At 43.5% G+C, this 19,755-nt stretch overlaps 2 protein-coding genes across 3 annotated transcripts in view; one reads left to right on the top strand and one right to left on the bottom strand.

Moving 5' to 3' along the window:
• Nucleotides 1–19,755, top strand: part of LOC139387173 (transcriptional adaptor 1) — a 36,259-nt gene that overhangs the window by 9,973 nt on the left and 6,531 nt on the right. Inside the window, exons 1-5 of one of the 2 annotated variants that reach the window (XM_071133227.1) lie at nt 16,055–16,399; nt 16,600–16,691; nt 17,008–17,073; nt 17,361–17,458; nt 18,476–18,688. In XM_071133227.1, coding sequence (XP_070989328.1) covers nt 16,326–16,399; nt 16,600–16,691; nt 17,008–17,073; nt 17,361–17,458; nt 18,476–18,688 — 543 coding nt within the window. In that variant the 5' untranslated portion in view covers nt 16,055–16,325. Of the gene's footprint in view, nt 1–16,054; nt 16,400–16,599; nt 16,692–17,007; nt 17,074–17,360; nt 17,459–18,475; nt 18,689–19,755 lie in introns of those variants that run through there. The other variant, XM_071133228.1, reaches the window with a different exon arrangement.
• On the bottom strand, nt 100–10,017 carry LOC139387172 (angiopoietin-related protein 1-like). The gene is made up of 5 exons (XM_071133226.1): nt 9,724–10,017; nt 6,493–7,362; nt 5,207–5,400; nt 1,419–1,689; nt 100–1,290 (listed from the first exon to the last, which is right to left on the bottom strand). The coding sequence occupies exons 2-5, from the start codon at nt 7,292–7,294 to the stop codon at nt 1,103–1,105; spliced, it is 1,455 nt and encodes a 484-aa protein (XP_070989327.1). The 5' UTR covers nt 7,295–7,362; nt 9,724–10,017; the 3' UTR covers nt 100–1,102.

The following is a 19,755-nucleotide window of genomic DNA, read 5'->3' as shown; positions in this document are numbered from 1 at the left end:
AATCAGTCAGAGGAACCCGCTGGTCTCCTCTTCTGGGATCGGTTTCCCTCCAGATACAGCCTGTTCTACCGGTGATTACAGACCACAGGGAGTCGTGACTTTTTCAATGAAATATATTCAAAAACATATAGCCCAAGCACTTTTGTATGGAAAGAATGTACATTTCTCTGTAAAGGAAAAAAGATCACTTGGAAATTTGGACAGATTCCATTCCAGTTCCCCCCTCCAACCTCTCACCCACTTTTCTTTCTCTTTCCCTCTCCCCCAACCTTTCCTCCCCCTCTCCTTCTCTTCTTCCCTTCTCTCTGTCCTGTATGGCTTTCAGCAATGCGTTTCTCGCTGGCTGTTCCAATGCCTCTCACTAACTCTCTGCTTCGTCTGCATTTTTTAAGTCTCCAAAACCACACAAAACAAACCATAATTCCTTTTTTTTTTTTCCATTAATACTTGTTTTGACTCTGGCTCGTATTGAAATTTGATCAACAGCAAAATTAGAAAAACATCCACACAGCCTGGAGTACATAAGTCAGCTGTGAAAGCGCAATACATGATGCATGATGCACAAATATAGTGAATAGAAAACCCAATGTTTTCTGTTGGATGAGTTACAGCTTCACCTTGGCACCTGGTTTATTTCAAACATCTAAAAAATAAATCATAAAAGCATCAGAAGATGGAGAAGTTGGAACAAAGTAGATTGAATGCTTTCTTAAGAAGTTATTACAGCTAAAGATATTTACACACCTCTAAAATAGGCAACATTTTACCTCTAGTGTCTAGAATGGATATACAATATCAATGCCATACCATAGGTCAGTTGTTTTGATTTCTTCTCCATTGTAACTGATATGTCTGGTACTCCTTGCTCTAATTCTAGTGCTGCCAGTGATGCCTGGATATTAGTAGTTTCTAAAGGAAGTACTGAGGGTTTCTAGGCCTGCAGGAAAAACCTGTCGTCTGCCTGCAAATTAGCTTCACATGTGAAATACTATGCCACCTCACACAATGTTTGTAGTCAATGTCTGTGAGTGGGTTTGAGATGGGCAGTACTGTACATGTGTTGGTTGAGGGTTAAGATGGTCATGGTTCTCCCCCTCTAGTCTCAGTCTATGGGTCTGACCATCATGCGGACTCCCTTCATAGAGTAGAATCCTCCACCGTAGTCCGCCCAGAAGATTCCGTCCTGAAACTTGCTGCGATAGACCCCACCGGAGTACCAAACACCGTTCAGATTGGCCTGGCCACAGGAGTTGTACCACCAGCCTCCCTTATGGAAGTGTGCACAGTTACCTGCATCGAGAGAATATAAATAGTCCATTAAAAAATACCCATTCAGTTTGGCTCATATGCGTTCTTAAGGACCTACTGGATGTCTTAGGTGTTTAGTCAACAGTGTATCATTTGATTGATTGACCCACCTGAGAAGGCGTCCTTGTCTTGGTCCAGTGTGGTGAACTGCTTGCCGTTGTGGCTGCTGAGTGAGTCACCAGCATTTCCCTGATAGGTGCCCAGCCTCAGGCGGTAGCCCTCGCTCTCAGGCTCCAGGTGAAAGCTGCTGTACTCAGCATACACCTTCTTCCCCACCCAGTCCTCCAGCTCCACTAGAAGTCTGTAGTCAGACTGCTTCCCTAAGTTGTAGATCCCAAGCAACCCCAGCCAGTACTCACCGTCTATGTTGCCAAATCCATTCTGAGAAAGGAGGGGACAGAGATAAAAAAAATTGTCATTGGTTTTGTAGTCAGAGTGGTTTAAAAAGAGGAATGTTAAAATAAGGAATACTGTAAATCAACTTTTGTCAAAAAGTACTTTTGGAAGACAAGACAAGTAATCTTGGCCAATCATTTAATTTACTTTTTGATTCTCCTGTAAGTTAGTATTAATCTTCCTTGGACATACAGTTTTTTCGATTGCTAAACGACAGTGGGCACAACTGAAGTCACATGTGCAAAACTCTAACTACAGTCTGCACTACCAACAGTCACCTGAGCTAAACTCAGCTAATCACCTGCAAAACTCATTCCAAGCAACACAACTCTTAACACATGGCTCAAAACACGCTCAGTGCAGCCAAACACTATGCACAACCCTCACTGAGATAACACACACTGTCACTCAGAACACACTGAGAGTAAAAACACTAGCATCAAACACCAATACAGAAAATACAAACTTTTCATCTTTACAGTTTGAACAATTTCAGTGACTTCATACAAAGTAATATTTTCTTAAAAGAAAAGAGTGACATTCTTTCACATGATTTATTAAAATTTTTAGAACATAACAATTCTTTAAGGTAAATGAAAATTAGAAGTTTGCTTCAATAGTCTGTAGTAATTTACGGAATTACAGTAATGAGAAAAAAAAGGTAGAAACTAAAAGTACATACTGTAATTCGAACAAATAATTGAGGGGCTAAACCTGCCTCTCTCTAGCATCAGGCCACAGGTTTTCTTCAACATCACATCTAGTTTTCTCTTGCCATGCACCTGGGGAAGAACCTTCTGGAGTGCCTTATCCATCCCTGGCAGTCCTCTGGACTCGTGTCCTCACATCCGGCACGCATGGCTTCCAAAAGAGACATTTGGTCATGTGGGTGGTGACCAAACACTTTCCACCTCCAGGCAGAGAAAAACTCCTCTATTGGGTTGAGGAAGGGTGTATATGCAGGCAGGTACAAAACCATAAATCTGTGATGTGCTGCAAACCAATCTGTGACAGCTGCAGAGTGGTGAAAAGCAACGTTATCGCAAACTATGACAAAAACTTGGGGGTTTCTTACTGGCTCCCCCTGTTCTGCTGGCACTAGCTGAGCATAGAGCTGTTCTAGGAAAGCTATAAGCCTTTCTGTGTTGTATGGGCCAATGAGTGGTGTGTTGAGAAGCAAACCATCATTGGCCATTGCAGCACACATGGTGATATTTCCCCCCCTTTGGCCTGGAACCGCCACAGTGGCCCTTTGACCTATAACATTCCTTCCTCTGCGCCGTGTTTTGGCAAGGTTAAATCCAGCTTCATCGATAAATACAAATGAATGTGGTCTTTCCAGTGCTTCCACCTCCATTACTCTCTGAAAAACAGTAAGTGCACAGTTTTACTGTAGAAATGCTAGTGTTTTTTTTTACTGTAAATATTTTGTATAGCTGTGTACGTAACCTCAGACGTCTTACCTGGACATATTGGTATCTTTGCTCTTTTACCCGTTCACTGTTTCTCTCGAACGGTACAGTGTATAACTGTTTCATTGTCACTTGGTGTTTCTTTAGGACTCGAGCAATAGCTGTTGTGCTGACAGAATTAACATTTTCAAATATATCATTATCAGCCAGCACTCTATCTTGAATCTCCCACAGTTTTATTGCATTGTTGACAACAACCATGTCAACAATAGCATTTTCCTGCGCATCTGAAAATATTTTTCCTCTTCCCCCTGTTGGGGGCAGCCTTTGGGTCCTGTTGTAAAAATGTATTTTACAGTCAAACTGACTGTAATATATATCTGTGTAAATATTCTATAATTGCAATACAAAATAGATTCCTGTAATGTTTTCATTTACTGTAAGGATGTAACTCTCACCTGTTTGCATGATGGAAAATTTGCATTACAGATGCCACTGTGGATCTTTGCAGATTGGGTTGCACCCTCAACCCTGCCTCTCTCAATGAGAGACCATGGTTCACGACATGGTCTATAAGTGCATCCCTTATTTCATCTGAAATAACAGCTCTTTGTCTTCTTTGTCTTCCTCCACGCATCCGCCCTCTCCCTGCCACCCTTCTCCCTCCACGAACCCATCTTCCTTGTTCCATTTCCAAAATGAGTCTTTCTGAGCTCTACCTATATATACTGTAATATGTGTGTGTGTTCACTAACAAGTCTAAAACAAGACACTTGCTTAGCCTTTCAGCTGAAATTGCAATCAGCAGTGTTTGAAAGGCACAAGGCTGAAATCTATTCCGTTTTGAATGTGTGGTTCACAGTTTTGACAGCAGTGTGTTAGCATTTGAACAAAGTGCTGTAAATCCACAGTGTTGTGCAGGTTGTGGTTAAAGTCATGGGATAAGTGTGTAGAGTTTTGAAAACTGTGTTCAAGCAATGAAAAACGAACTAGAGTTTGTTCCACATGAACTACTGCTGTGCAGACTGTAGTTAGAGTTTTGCACATGTGACTCCAGTTGTGTCCACTGTCGTTTAGCAATCGAAAAAAACTGTAATAATATATAAGACAAACAATCATTTGATATTCGCATTGAATTACTGTACTGTAATTAAAATTGGCTATACAGATGAAACTAAAGACATTGTGGAATCCATACTGGAAAATAATAAGCATCAATCTTAGAAATGGGGGCTTTCATTGTTCATATTTCAACCCCAAACAACTGTTGGAATCCCTGCTAATGGTGATGACACTGGCCCCCCTGTGTGTGCTGAAAAACCATGACCAATCTGTACCTGGCTGTTCTCCTCAGAGCACTTCAACACTAAATGGCTGTGGTCTGATTTGGTTTCTGATTGCGAATTAAGTAGTCCAGCCGGGAATTATGATTGTCCAGGGCCTCCACTACAGCTGTGTGTGTGTGTGTGTGTGTGTGTGTGTGTGTGTGTGTGTGTGTGTGTGTGTGTATGTGTGTCTGTCTGTCTGTGTGTGTGTGCCTGTGTGTGTGTGTGTGTTCGCGTGTGTATGCATGCGTACGTGTTTATACAGTATGTGGTGGATTGGTGGTGGGAGATTGATACACAACCACTTATCTATGTCGAGGAGAGTTATTAAGTTCCAGTTAAACATACGCTAGCTAGCCTGGCAGAGCTATATGGAACACTGAATCAAATCTTCAAGCAAGAAGCAAGGCCAACGCAGATACAGTTCATCCTTAAGAAGTACTAGATGGATGTAGCTAGCAGAGCTGTGGTGGTTTGGAACGTAAATGTTGGAGATTGAGCGGTGGAACATACCTTCCTGCTGGGTCTTCCTATGTTTCATAGTGGCAATCTCAAACTTAATCTCTTCAGCATGAATACGCTGAAACACACATTATATTATATTATAAGTGAAAACACGAGGGGACCAGGCCCTGGAAAGGATCCCGAGACACCAGACCAGATGAGTTCCTTTGGATAGGTCATATAATGGCACCATTGTTGTCTCTGGCTTAAAGGTTTTGTAAGAAGAGATTGGACAAGCAGAGGTGTCTTTGTCATTGTCACCTTGTAGGCGTCCCAGTTCCTGAAGAAGTTGACGGAGCCATCCCTCCTGCTCTGGATGACAGTCCAGCCTCCGTTGTCCAGGCCCTGCTCACACCACACCTGCATGGGCCTCTCTGCCTCGTCAGGTTTCAGCAGGTACATACCGCTGGTGCTATGGCCAGCCTCCTGCGCCTGAAGACAGTCCCTGAAAGGACCTGGGGCAGGATGGATGGAGGGATGAAGGGAGAGATGGAGGAATGGGGAAGAGATGAAGGAACAGAGGGAGTGATGGAGGGATGTATCTGTTACAGACCTTTAATCACCAACCAGATGTAGGCAGCTAAACCAGTGAGTGTGTTTATTATTCTAGTTTACCTCTTACTACAGTTCATTTGTTATACATTTGTCTTAGAGAAGATGTGGACAGTTAAAAACAGTGACTCACTGGGCGCAGATGTCATTTTAACATCTAGGTCTGATTTACATTTGGTTGAGTTGTCAATTAACGTGAGTTCAACGTGAAATCAGTCAAAATATTTAATCAGGATTTAGGTTCAACTTTGGGTGGAAAAGTTAATTTATGTTGATGACTTTTTGAAAATCCAATCAGTTTTCCACGTTGATTCAACATCACCTTGAATTTTTTTGTTGAAATGACGTGGAAACGATGTTGATTGAACCAGTTTTTGCCCAGTGGGTAAATTGTTTAATGTGAGATGAATATTTTCCTAGTTTATAGAGGAGTGTAGCTACTGTATTAGTCTGTATTAGCCTGAGCAAGCAGTGGTGAAGTAAACCAGAAGTGCTGCTACTTTGTGGTTAGGGGAAGGAAACCATGTCATTCCATCCTGGCTTCTGTCCATGCTTAGCATGAGAGGGAGCAGTCCTGGAGAGGGTTTGCTTTCATACAGAGCTGCCTTCAAATCACACATGCTTTATTATTCTAAATGTGTCAGGAATTTTGGTTGATGAGTAGAATCGCACAGGCTTTTCCTTTCTCTTTTCTTTCTTCTGATTTTAGACAAGACCACATTTTTATTTCCATCGAGGTCTTTCTTTCTGGTGAGCAGCACCAAACCTAGTTCCAGCTGAACCTAGTTCCAGCTGATATGCAAATGTTTCATAATAAATACTCAGTCTAAGAAGAAAATGAACCTGCTGTTCCATTCATACACCCATTGGTCTGAGGTTGTGAGGTTCATTTAGAAATACCTGTTTTACCCTTGGCACCAACCACCCACCCACCCACCCACACATCCCACCAACCACCCAACCTATTAAATGACTCAATCAATCAGTTCCCTCACCCTCTGCGCTGAAGTTGCCCTGCGGAGCCGTCCGGAGCTCCAGGGTGCCTCCTGTGGGTGCCGGCCCCACTCGGGAGCCCCTGTCTCTGGGGAACGCTCGGCTATGGTCCCTCTGGATCTCGTTGGTGAACCTTGGGATGCTAACCGGTATGTTCTCCGGCACTACCTGTACCAGCGGTGGGCCCTGAGGAGGCTGCTCCTGCCGCCGGCTGTACACCTGTAGACAGCGCTCCTCCAGGGCACCAATCAGAACCGACTGGTTGTTGACCATGGCAGAGAGCGTGGCGTAGCGGACCTCCAGGTCGCGGTAGCGGGCAGCCAGACGTAGGGACTCTGCTGTGGCGTTGAGAATGCGTCCCTCCAGCTGAGCCAGCTCCAGAGAGTTGTCTCTCTTCCTGATGATCTCATGAAGCAGCTGCATGTAAAGCTGGGTCACCCTGGAGTTCATGTTCCTGCTCTCCTTCCTCAGCAGCTTCATCTCGTTTACCATGTTCCCGTCCACATCCACCACCAGCTTCAGGTTGTCCATCTCCCGTCTCTGTTTGGAGAGCAGGTCCCTCACTGCCGCCACGTCCAGGCGGGTCACGCGGTCCTTGTCCGTGTGTAGGCCCCGGCTGGCGCAGATGGGCCCTGTGATCTTCTGCTCAGGGACCAGGAAGGTGTACGAGCACTTTTTGGGTGGTTCTCCTGTGTCCTCTGGGGCCCTCCGTCTCCGGGTCAGAATGGGGGATCTGAGGCCCTCACTGCTGCCCCAGACAGACAGACCAAGCAGGACAAACAGACATAAAGCTCTGGGCCCCATGGTCAGTCTCTTGGTTACTCTTCTCTTCTTCCGTTCCTCTACAGCTGACGGCTGTGTCACTGTTGCACCTAAAACACAGACGGGAAAGCGGGGCAATATGTGGTTGAATTCTTAGCAGTGGTGTGTGCAAGCATGCAGAAATATGTTATCACAGCTCCAATTCTGGCTTCAGTTCATTTACTCTTGGGTGTTCCTTCATGCTACTGAGCAAGTTTGGTTAGCTCCTGTTATCATCTCCCCTGCTTAATCAAGCTTCTCCAAAAGCTTCCAGGTTGTATCTTTAGATTTGAGAAAAGGGCTAAAGAAAACATTTGTATTATTATGTGGAGGGATACTGTTAGAAAAGGTCTGTACTCTTCCATAAAAAAGTCTGAAAACCAAGTAGAGAATTTTTGTTTGGCATTAAAGGAAGGCAAACATGTAGCCCCAATTCTAAATAAAATATAAAGGTCTCGGAGAGACCTGTGCACCTCTTTGGCACCAGTTGGAGGACAATGATTGTTTCAGACTGACCCATTTTACTCTCATCCTATTTCATCTGGCTGGCCTAAATATTGAGACATTTGGTATCGGCTGAATTTGGTACAGAATTAAAGAGCTGGATGTGTGAGACTGTGAACATGAATCTCCTGGTTTATGAGTAATGTTTTCTGGGAATCTATTTTAAGAGGAGAGGCTCACATTTTTAACTTATTGGTCTTGACAAAGAATGGAGAGCAGGGAGGGGTGCTGTTAAAAAATGCATGTTAAGTGAAAGACCCCTCCTTTTCATTAGATAGCAATCTGAATGCCCAGAGGCAAGCCAAGCTAACAGCGGGCCAAACGTTAGACTGATGTTGCACTTCAGCCAAACCACAACTAGAATGGCGTATGCAGAGGATGTGGGCCAAAAAGGTTAAATAACCCTCAACCATCCAACACTTTTGACAGGCGCACATTATGACCTACTTCACATCAATAGGCTACCCATCAAAACAAATCCCCTGGATTCAAACATACTGAGGAAGCAAGGACTCACTGTCTCTTGAATGGAAAAAGCAGTGGGGGCACTCAATCATTTCTGCCTGCGGTCTTTCATGAAATATTCTAAGCTGCATTGAAGGTTCCAACAATACTTAATGGGAGGATGGTGGCAGTATTACCTAAACCAAAATGGCTGTGGTGACAAAATTGTTCCCTTTATCACTGTCAAGAGAGAGAAACATTGTTTTACTGCCTGGCTTTGGCAGTAGACAACATACATTTTCTTCATGTATTTACTATTGATTTAGTTATTTGTTATTACCAGTACAGCACTGGAAATCCATTCATTTCCTTTGTGTCAGGCTTTCAGACAAATCAAATCAAAAACACCCAAATACAGACTAACAGATTAAAAATAGTTTTAAGGAAAGTTGGAGGAGAGATTTTGAAAGTGATATTAGAATTTGAGACTTAGTTCTTGAGCATAAGCCATCAGCTGTCTTTCTCCTTCTTTTAGTAAAAACACTCATTCATAATCACTCTCAATAATTTGGCTTCAGTGATTGACCCTTCTTAAAAGTTAGTCCCAAACCCCAATTACAGACTCAGATAAGTGACAATGTTTACACAAAAGGCTCAGTATGAGAATCACAGGACTATTAATCTAATAGTGGGTTATTACTGCTATATGTGTCTGTCGCTAACAGCCTAGGCCTGCTGGTCTTCATCAAGTCAGCCACAGTCAGAGCATTACATTTTTAATTGACTTATATAAAAAAGGATCCAAAGTACATTTTCCTACTCAGGCAGAGCCAGACCAATAGCTCATCAATATTAATGGGGCGGTTTGCATCCAGACAGGTCAAACTTGCGGTGACTGTCCTACAGTACAGTAGGCTAGCAGAGGACAGTGCCAGTCTTTGGGGTAAATGCCCTCCAGTGCCAGCGGGTCACTGGCTGTTCTGTTGTGACTCAAGTGTGTCTGTCCATTCACTGGCAGGCCCAGGGGGGATGTTTGCTCAGCCTTTTTTCCCCTACCTTGTGTCTGTCTAATAGCTGACGCTTGTAAGTTAATAAACCATTGATAACAGTTAATACACCTTTAACAGCAGCTACTAAAGAGGTAATAAACAGAAAATAAATTAGCACACGAGTGTATTACAATAAATAAATGAACAATACATTGTGGTGAATGGTGCCAGTTCTGGGAGGCTTCTATTAAAGTACAAGCCCTTTGTAATGACATTTCTACAAAATAAACTACTTAAATATAATAGACCGCAATTTGGTAATCACAGAAAATAAACAACCACGTACCCATGGCGATGACAAATAAGATCTACAAACTATCTCTGGTCTGAACAATACCGGAACTGGAATTTGCCATTGAGGCATCTGTTGAACAAAGTTTAAGAAAAGACACACAGGACAGTATAGGCCACAGGAAAATAAAAGTGTGTACACACCTGTAGCTATGTGTGAAGACAGCCTGTGCGTCTCAACGTTGTTTGCTTCTTCTGCTGGTGCTTATTAGAGGCTTGTGGGGGCCGATGTCTCAGTCTCAGTTGTGGCTCCTGTATAGCGGCATGCTCTTCACTCTCCTGCCTTCTCCTTAGTACTGGTCTCTCTCTCTCTCTGGCCTCACAAACTGGTTAGTGAATGTCTGTGCAGACACACACACACACACTCACAGTAGGATGGAGGCTGGTCCAGAAAGTTTGAGCTAGCCTGGGGGGATGGTGAGTTTTTCCCTCTGGAGTGGTAGGTTGTACTGCCTACTCCCTCTGTCATAGTGCTCCTAAAGAATAACATAACTCCTCCTATTATAAGGTTCCAATTGCTAATGAAATAAAAAAGGAAAAGAGCAAAATCCACTAAGCCTGGGTGCCTGGAATTGGTGTGTGGTGATGACACCCACTCAGGATCACACACACATACTCACTCTTGCCATTGCAGCTTAGAGCATGGAATATGTCTCACTCACACAAACTCTCTCTCAGTCAGGCATAAACATTCAATCTGTGGTTAAACTAGGAAACGTTCCCATATACGCCATACACACACTTGTTATTAACAACTCTCAATCAATTTTATTTTAGCAAAGCTCTTTGAACATTTCTCTCTCATACATACTCCATCTCTGTCAAAAACACTGGTCCTAGAAGTCCTCTTAGAAGAACCGATCTTAGGGATATTGGCAGCTGTGTTTATTTGGCTACGGACACAACATGTGGAGGTCTTAGCAGACAAAGACGTCTTTAGACAAAATGTTTGGGACGTAAATCCCAAGGGAGGAAATCATTTTGAGTGTGGGAGAAGGGTATCACTTGGAAGATACTGGGATGGGGGACTATTAAACTTTCTTGACTGCGTGTGTGTATTTGTTTTAGTTTCTATCAAAGGTGGTCGTTTGAATATAAAAAGAGGTCTCTAAATAAATTATATCAGAATGAAGAAGCACTTAAATCTGGAGAAAAGGTCCCTTATGAATGTGAAGGACACACACGAAGCATGTAGCATTTATTTATTATATATATATTTTTATTTGACTAGGCAAGTCAGTTAAGAACAAATTATTATTTACAATGACGGCCTAGCCCGGCCAAACCCAGACGACGCTGGGCCAATTGTGCGCTGCCCAATGGAACTCCCAATCAAGGCAGGTTGTGATACAGCCTAGCAATTGATTTCATGCTTTCTCCACCCCTCAAAACTCTTTAAGGAACCTGTTACAAATCACATGCACAGATTATATTTTATTATTGTGCCATAGTCCTCAATAAAAAAGTAAAGTCAGGAATTATAGTCAATGAAATAGATTGTTCTGTCGGATTTAGACACTGTACTTTTTTAGAAATGGTGTTTTATATTTTTATTTAACCTTTAATTAACTAGACAAGTCAGTTAATAAGAACAAATTATTATTTACAATGACGGCCTTGTGCACCGCCCTATGGGACTCCCAATCACGGCAGGATGTGATACAGCCTAGATGTGATACTGTAGGCTAGTGATTTTTTACATTTTTATTTTATTTCACCTTTATTTAACCAGGTAGGCTAGTTGAGAACAAGTTCTAATTTACAACTGCGACCTGGCCAATATAAAGCATAGCAGTGTGAACAGACAACACAGAGTGGAGTATGGAGTAATGGAGTAAACAATTAACAAGTCAATAACACAGTAGAAAAAAAAAGAGAAAAAAAAAGAGAGTCTATATACATTGTGTGCAAAAGGCATGAGGAGGTAGGCGAATAATTACAATTTAGCAGATTAACACTGGAGTGATAAATTATCAGATGGTCATGTACAGGTAGAGATACTGGTGTGAGCAGAAAAGTAAATAAATATAAACAGTATGGGGATGAGGTAGGTAAATTGGGTGGGCTATTTACCGATAGACTATGTACAGCTGCAGCGATCGGTTAGCTTCTCAGATAGCAGATGTTTGAAGTTGGTGAGGGAGATAAAAGTCTCCAACTTCAGCGATTTTTGCAATTCGTTCCAGTCACAGGCAGCAGAGAACTGGAATGAAAGGCGGCCAAATGAGGTGTTGGCTTTAGGGATGATCAGTGAGATACACCTGCTGGAGCGCGTGCTACGGGTGGGTGTTGCCATCGTGACCAGTTAACTGAGATAAGGCGGAGCTTTACCTAGCATGGACTTGTAGATGACCTGGAGCCAGTTGGTCTGGCGACGAATATGTAGCGAGGGCCAGACGACTAGAGCATACAGGTCGCAGTGGTGGGTGGTATAAGGTGCTTTAGTAACAAAACGGATGGCACTGTGATAAACTGCATCCAGTTTGCTGAGTAGAGTATTGGAAGCTATTTTGTAGATGACATCGCCGAAGTCGAGGATCGGTAGGATAGTCAGTTTTACTAGGGTAAGTTTGGCGGCGTGAGTGAAGGAGGCTTTGTTGCGGAATAGAAAGCCGACTCTAGATTTGATTTAAGATTGGAGATGTTTGATATGAGTCTGGAAGGAGAGTTTACAGTCTAGCAAGACACCTAGGTACTAATAGATGTCCACATATTCTAGGTCGGAACCATCCGATAATGCTAGTCGGGCGTGCGGGTGCAGGCAGCGAACGGTTGAAAAGCATGCATTTGGTTTTACTAGCGTTTAAGAGCAGTTGGAGGCCACGGAAGGAGTGTTGTATGGCGTAGAAGCTAATTTGGAGGTTAGATAGCACTGTGTCCAAGGAAGGGTCGGAAGTATACAGAATGGTGTCGTCTGCGTAGAGGTGGATCAGGGAATCTGTGGCACCCCCATAGAGACTGCCAGAGGACCGGACAACATGCCCTCCGATTTGACACACTGAACTCTGTCTGCAAAGTAGTTGGTGAACCAGGCAATGCAGTCGTTAGAAAAACCGAGGCTACTGAGTCTGCCGATAAGAATATGGTGATTGACAGAGTCGAAAGCCTTGGCCAGGTCGATGAAGACGGCTGCACAGTACTGTCTTTTATCGATGGCGGTTATGATATCGTTTAGTACCTTGAGCGTGGCTGAGGTGCACCAGTGACCGGCTCGGAAACCAGATTGCACAGCGGAGAAGGTACGGTGGGATTCGAGATGGTCAGTGACCTGTTTGTTGACTTGGCTTTCGAAGACCTTAGCTAGGCAGGGCAGGATGGATATAGGTCTGTAACAGTTTGGGTCCAGGGTGTCTCCCCCTTTGAAGAGGGGGATGACTGCGGCAGCTTTCCAATCCTTGGGGATCTCAGACGATATGAAAGAGAGGTTGAACAGGCTGGTAATAGGGGTTGCGACAATGGCGGCGGATAGTTTCAGAAATAGAGGGTCCAGATTGTCAAGCCCAGCTGATTTGTACAGGTCCGGGTTTTGCAGCTCTTTCAGAACATCTGCTATCTGGATTTGGTTAAAGGAGAACCTGGAGAGGCGTTGGCGGAGCTGTAGGCCGAGGTTGGAGTAGCCAGGAGGAAGGCATGGCCAGCCGTTGAGAAATGCTTGTTGAAGTTTTTGATAATCACGGATTTATCGGTGGTGACCGTGTTACCTAGCCTCAGTGCAGTGGGCAGCTGGGAGGAGGTGCTCTTGTTCTCCATGGACTTTACAGTGTCCCAGAACTTTTTAGAGTTAGAGCTACAGGATGCAAATTTCTGCCTGAAGAAGCTGGCCTTGGCTTTCCTGACTGACTGCGTGTATTGGTTCCTGACTTCCCTGAACAGTTGCATATCGCGGGGACTATTCGATGCTATTGCAGTCCGCCACAGGATGTTTTTGTGCTGGTCGAGGGCAGTCAGGTCTGGAGTGAACCAAGGGCTATATCTGTTCTTAGTTCTGCATTTTTTGAACAGAGCATGCTTATCTAAAATGGTGAGGAAGTTACTTTTAAAGAATGACCAGCCATCCTCAACTGACGGGATGAGGTCAATATCCTTCCAGGATACCCGGGCCAGGTCGATTAGAAAGGCCTGCTCGCAGAAGTGTTTTAGGGAGCGTTTGACAGTGATGAGGGTTGGTCGTTTGACTGCGGATCTGTAGCAGATACAGGCAATGAGGCAGTGATCGCTGAGATCCTGGTTGAAGACAGCGGTGGTGTATTTGGAGGGCCAGTTGGTCAGGATGACATCTATGAGGGTGCCCTTGTTTACAGATTTAGGGTTGTACCTGGTGGGTTCCTTGATGATTTGTGTGAGATTGAGGGCATCTAGCTTAGATTGTAGGACTGCCGGGGTGTTAAGCATATCCCAGTTTAGGTCACCTAACAGAACAAACTCTGAAGCTAGATGGGGGGCGGTCAATTCACAAATGGTGTCCAGGGCACAGCTGGGAGCTGAGGGGGGTCGGTAGCAGGCGGCAACAGTGAGAGACTTATTTCTGGAGAGAGAAATGTTTAAAATTAGTAGTTCGAACTGTTTGGGTATGGACCTGGAAAGTATGACATTACTTTGCAGGCTATCTCTGCAGCAGACTGCAACTCCTCCCCCTTTGGCAGTTCTATCTTGACGGAAAATGTTATAGTTGGGTATGGAAATCTCAGAATTTTTGGTGGCCTTCCTAAGCCAGGATTCAGACAAGGCAAGGACATCAGGGTTAGCAGAGTGTGCTAAAGCAGTGAGTAAAATAAACTTAGGGAGGAGGCTTCTGATGTTGACATGCATGAAACCAAGGCTTTTTCGATCACAGATGTCAACGAATGAGGGTGCCTGGAGACATGCAGGGCCTGGGTTTACCTCCACATCACCCGCGGAACAGAGGAGGAGTAGGATGAGGGTGCGGCTAAAGGCTATCAAAACTGGTCGCCTAGAGCGTTGGGGACAAAGAATAAAAGGACCAGATTTCTGGGCATGGTAGAATATATTCAGGGCATAATGCGCAGACAGGGGTATGGTGGGGTGCGGGTACAGCAAAGGTAAGCCCAGGCACTGGGTGATGATAAGAGAGGTTGTATCTCTGGACATGCTGGTTGTAATGGGTGAGGTCACTGCATGTGTGGGAGGTGGGACAAAGGAGGTATCAGAGGTATGAAGAGTGGAACTAGGGGCTCCATTGTAAACTAAAACAATGATAACTAACCTGAACAACAGTATACAAGGCATATTGACATTTGAGAGAGACATACAGCGAGGCATACAGTAATCGCAGGTGTTGATTGGGAGAGCTAGCTAAAACAGCAGGTGAGACTAGGCAGAGAGGGTCGGATTAACTACACACAGAGCCTGAGTGCGGCTGGGGCCGACAGATAAAAACATAAACAAACAGAATGGAGTACCGTGATTAATGGACAGTCCAGCAGGCATCAGCTATGTAGCCAAGTTTACAGCAAGGATCCGGTGGAGTATTGGGCTCTAGCCGTGTATGAGTGTGGTTCGGGTGAACCGCTGAGTAGGCCGGGAAGTGGGCCTCAGGGATAGCTTCGGTACTGCGTGCAAGCTAGCTGTGAAGATCAGAAGTAGTGGTCCAGGGATTACGGCAGGAATCCGGCGTTGTTGTGGAGAGACAGTTATCCAGGCTAAAAAAAAAATGGCTGGCTGTGCAGAAGGTAAAAGCCGCTAGCAGTGGCTAACAATGACTAAATAGCTTGTAGCTAGTTAGCTTCTGGAGGTTCTTGAATGTGTTCTAAAAATTTAAAAAATAGCGATTCTGTATTATTGGATCACATTGGGTGATCCAGAGGTACATCTGAATTTTATTTTGCTTCTTTATAGAACCTTTTCCTCCAGTCTATACAAGTATGGATCAACCACAAGGAAAGGTTTTAAATAATTATAAATGCTTTTAATGTCCAAGAAACAGCAAGTGAAAGCCAAACTGAGTGATCTTCTATGAGTGCAAGAATGGGTATTAATCATGTCTCCTTGTCTTGAGATTTTCAATTTTTTTTGTGGTGAAAAGATGGTCTTTCCCAAGAGGCAACTTTTGTACATAATACACTGGATTGAAAAGCTGTATATTTGTCTAACAGGCATATATTGAATCAAAAAGTGCAATATTTAACCCAATAACAATCAATCGAGAATGAGGACATTGTCCCACACTAAAATAAAGTATGTTTTGCTGATTCTTGATCTGTGCCTAATGGCAACGTGCACATGGGTCCACCTAAATTGCACCTATAGCTATGTTGGACTGTAAAACCTCAATCATATCTGCTCATACACAGCCACTGAGGGATATAATTAATACACAGCACTGTCTCCTGAGGCATGTGTGCTCTCTGCTGGAAAAAAAGGCTAATTGCAGGTGTGTTTGCTTATATTCCAAGTTCATAGGTGGTACTGTGACACTTTTAGCTAATGCACACACTTCCGAGGATAGAAGAAGAAGATGCAGCGCATGAGCGGAAATAAGTACGTCACAGGGTTAGTAATGCCGCGTTCAAAACATCTGGGAATTGGAAAAATACGTGGTCAAATCATGACTTCTGTGATCTTCAGGTCGGAACACTAGAAAGAGGCCAGAGTTCCGGAGTTGGAATTCCGAATTGGATGACTGTTTACATTTATTTTCCACAGTCGGAGATCGTTTTTCCAGATTTCCGAGTTCCTTTGAACGCGGCATTATACCAATCTGAGTGTGTCACACAATTATAGTCGTTATGGCAGCCCATGCTAGTGAGCTTGAAATTGCTAAGAAAAATTTAACAGAAGCAATTGGTGATAATGTCAAACAGTAAGTATGCTACCGTTGGTTGACGTTATCCTTACACGGTATGTTTATTTTACTTTCCTATTTCGATAGTTGGTTTAAACGTCTACAAATAGATAGCAAAGCTAGCTAACGTTAGCTGTCTGCAAACGGCTATGCAGTGACCAGTGTAACCTTAGCTATCTTACTGAATGTTTATTTCCTCAATTGCATATCTTTTAAAGTTACTGGGCGAACTTGAAGCTGTGGTTCAAACAGAAGATAAGCAAGGAAGAGTTTGACATCGAGGCTCGTCGCCTTTTGGCACAAGACAACGGTTAGTGCAGATATTATTCGACATTCTCTGTTTCTGTGTGTTGGACCTAGCTGGTCCGTGGAGCCCTGCATCTTTCCATTAACCTCGTTTTTAGTGACTGGCTTCATTATACGTTTGTTACTCACCAAAGTCAAGATGTTACTAGAGTGCCGATGAACTTTTCTCTGAATTAGCGAGCTGTCGTTTCGTTAGTCCAAAACACTTTATTTACCGGCACTATCCATGCGTCTGATCGGCACAACGACCAGAGCTACAGTTCAATGCAAAAAAAAGAAACAATTTCAAAGCTAACTCTCCCAATTTTCCACCCTCTCAGTTCATGTCCACAATGACTTTCTCCTGGCCATTCTCACTCGCTGTCAGATCATCATCTCCACACCAGGTAGGTTTTCCAATGTAGAATGTATCGATATCTTAATTGAAACAGTTTCCTCACATCTGTATTTTTTTTATTTTACCTTTATTTAACTAGGCAAGTCAGTTAAGAACAAATTCTTGTTTTAATTGACGGCCTAGGAACAGTGGGTTAACTGCCTTGTTCAGGGGCAGAAACAACAGATTTGTACCTTGTTAGCTCAGGGATTTGATCTTGCAACCTTTCGGTTACTAGTCCAACACTCTAACCACTAGGCTTGACCACAAACCTGACTGCAACCTCCTCTTTTCCAGAGGGTGCTGGATCTTTGCAATGGGCAGGTGGCTCAGCCTCCAAGCCTGGCAAGCCCGCCAAAGGAAAGAAGAAGTTCTCCTCCAGACAGAAATTTGATGTGAGTTGTTAATAATAATGTATTAATTTTGCTTTTCATTATCAAGAATAATCTCAGTGCATAAAATAGAATAGGGGGGAAAATATATGGATATATCTCTAATGAAAGTAACAATCAGTCCAGGAAGAACGGTAGGCCAGCCGATAGAGATTAGTCTTAAGGCTTGCTTTAAAAGCAGTCTGAACGGGTGGGTATAATTTGTGGAACGTTCCAACAGGAATCTGTTCCAAAAACTTTGAAGTACAAGGTTGCCAACAAATGCATACAAAGTAACATGATCAATTCACCTAACGTTAGCTAAATAGCTGCCGAATAGGCATCAACTCATCACGTATCTTATTCTTAATGTTTGTCAATAGGCTACCAGAGTGAGGACAGACATTTTTCAGAATAAACATGGTGAGTGAAAAAAGATAATTAATTAGCCCACTCCCTACCCGGTATCATTCTGCCGCTATACAACTTTATATGCATTGTTTGTTGGCAACCTTGTTATTTACGAAGTTTTTAGAACAGATTCCTGTTGGAACGTTCCACAAATTATACCCATCCCCCTGAACAGCCCTAAGATTATCTGGAAGTTCCATAGGCGTGGTGCGTGGGAGGAAAGGCCACAGTCGCCCATTGTGTGGAGCCTGGTCCTAGGGGCATGGTCCTAGGAGTAGTTTGGTGCGTGGAGGTTCATAGGGGGAGAGTTGGTCAGACAGGTAGGTTGGTCTGATGTCATTTAGGGCTTTGTAGACCAGGAGGATAATTTTTTATTAAATTCTTTGAGGAACAGGTAGCCAGTGGAGATCTGCAGGAATGGGATTGATATGGGTAAACTTTTTTTGTTGGTCAGAATCCTTAACACACGTGTAACAAATGTGATCATACTTCCTAATTTTCTTAGTGTTTATAAAGAATATTGTTGCCCTTGCATAATGGGAGGTGGCAATAATATATGGTTTAGATCATCTTTCTGTTGAAGTATAATGCTGTGTGTGTGTGTGTGTGTGTGACCCATGGCATCTTCAGCATCGTTTCCAGCCCCAGAACCCTCTGAGTGCGGCCCAGCCCTTTAGCCCACGGGAGGCTGGGGGTGAGGAGGACGAACTGAAACTTAGTGCCCATACCTTGCTGCTGCCCACCCGTGGCCAGCTGGAGGCCCGCATGATGGTCACCGCCTTCGAGCTAGGCCTAGACAACGTCATGGAGGACGCTGTCAGCACCATGATCCACGCTGTGGAGGTATGTGGGCGCTATACTGGTACAAGATATGAGAAGGTTTGTAGAGTTCCTGTTTTCAGTCTAGGGCTTAATCCCAATCCCCCCCCCCTTAATCCTCCCCATCGTTTGAGTGTCCCTCAAATGGAGCAACTAGTGGTAGGGAGAGATATCATAACCCTAGGAAATGGGACATCTCTACATCATTGGCGCACAGCAGAAACCGGCAAAGGATTGTTTACCACGCAATTCATTGACGTCAAGCCTTGTTTATCAATGCATGTACTGGCGGCAGGTAGCCTAGTGATTAGAGCATTGGGCCAGTAACCAAAAGGTTGCTGGATCGAATCCCCGAGCTGACAAGGTAAAAATCTGTTGTTTTGCCCCTGAGCAAGATAGTTGTTCAGGGGCAGTTAACTGACTTGCCTGGTTAAATAAGGGAAAATTAATATGTTCTTACCATATGAGCAACAAATGAAAGAACTGCAAAACAACAATGTGCCCTAATCTACATATCTTCTGGCTTTGGTTCAATGTGGAGTAGTACTGAAGTAGGACTTTAATTCCATAATAACAGTTTGACAAGTAACAGTTGCATTTTCTTCACTGTCATTTTCTGCAATTTCTTGGGGATTAATGGTTAACCAGTGGAAGTAATTAAAACTGTTCTGAATTAATATTTATACCAAACATTTGTGTCCATATAGAGTTTGGCTACAAAGCTTCCCATCCATAGAATATAGTTTTTTAAATGTTTTTATCCTGCACTACACAAGTAAGAAAATAGTTAGCTACGTTACTTCAGCTACATTGCATGACAAATATTGTCAATCTCTAACGTTACTATGAGGAAGATCAATGATTTGAATTTGAAACATTTTTTTTAAATGACCAAGGCAAGCTTACAAAAATTGTTTATTCAATTTGGGGTAAATGCTTTAGCTAGATTCTTTACATCCACCGGATTTCACAAGGTGACAACCTGGTTTGCTCAGGAGTCCCTAACGCATTAAACACCATGAGTTACATTCATACACATGTCAAACACCATATAGCTAGCTATAGTTTCTCCCATTCTTCCCTGCAGATCC

This window comes from Oncorhynchus clarkii, chromosome 28, assembly GCF_045791955.1.
Source record: "Oncorhynchus clarkii lewisi isolate Uvic-CL-2024 chromosome 28, UVic_Ocla_1.0, whole genome shotgun sequence".
NCBI classification, from domain to species: domain Eukaryota; kingdom Metazoa; phylum Chordata; class Actinopteri; order Salmoniformes; family Salmonidae; genus Oncorhynchus; species Oncorhynchus clarkii.
This window is presented reverse-complemented; position numbering and strand designations above follow the sequence as displayed.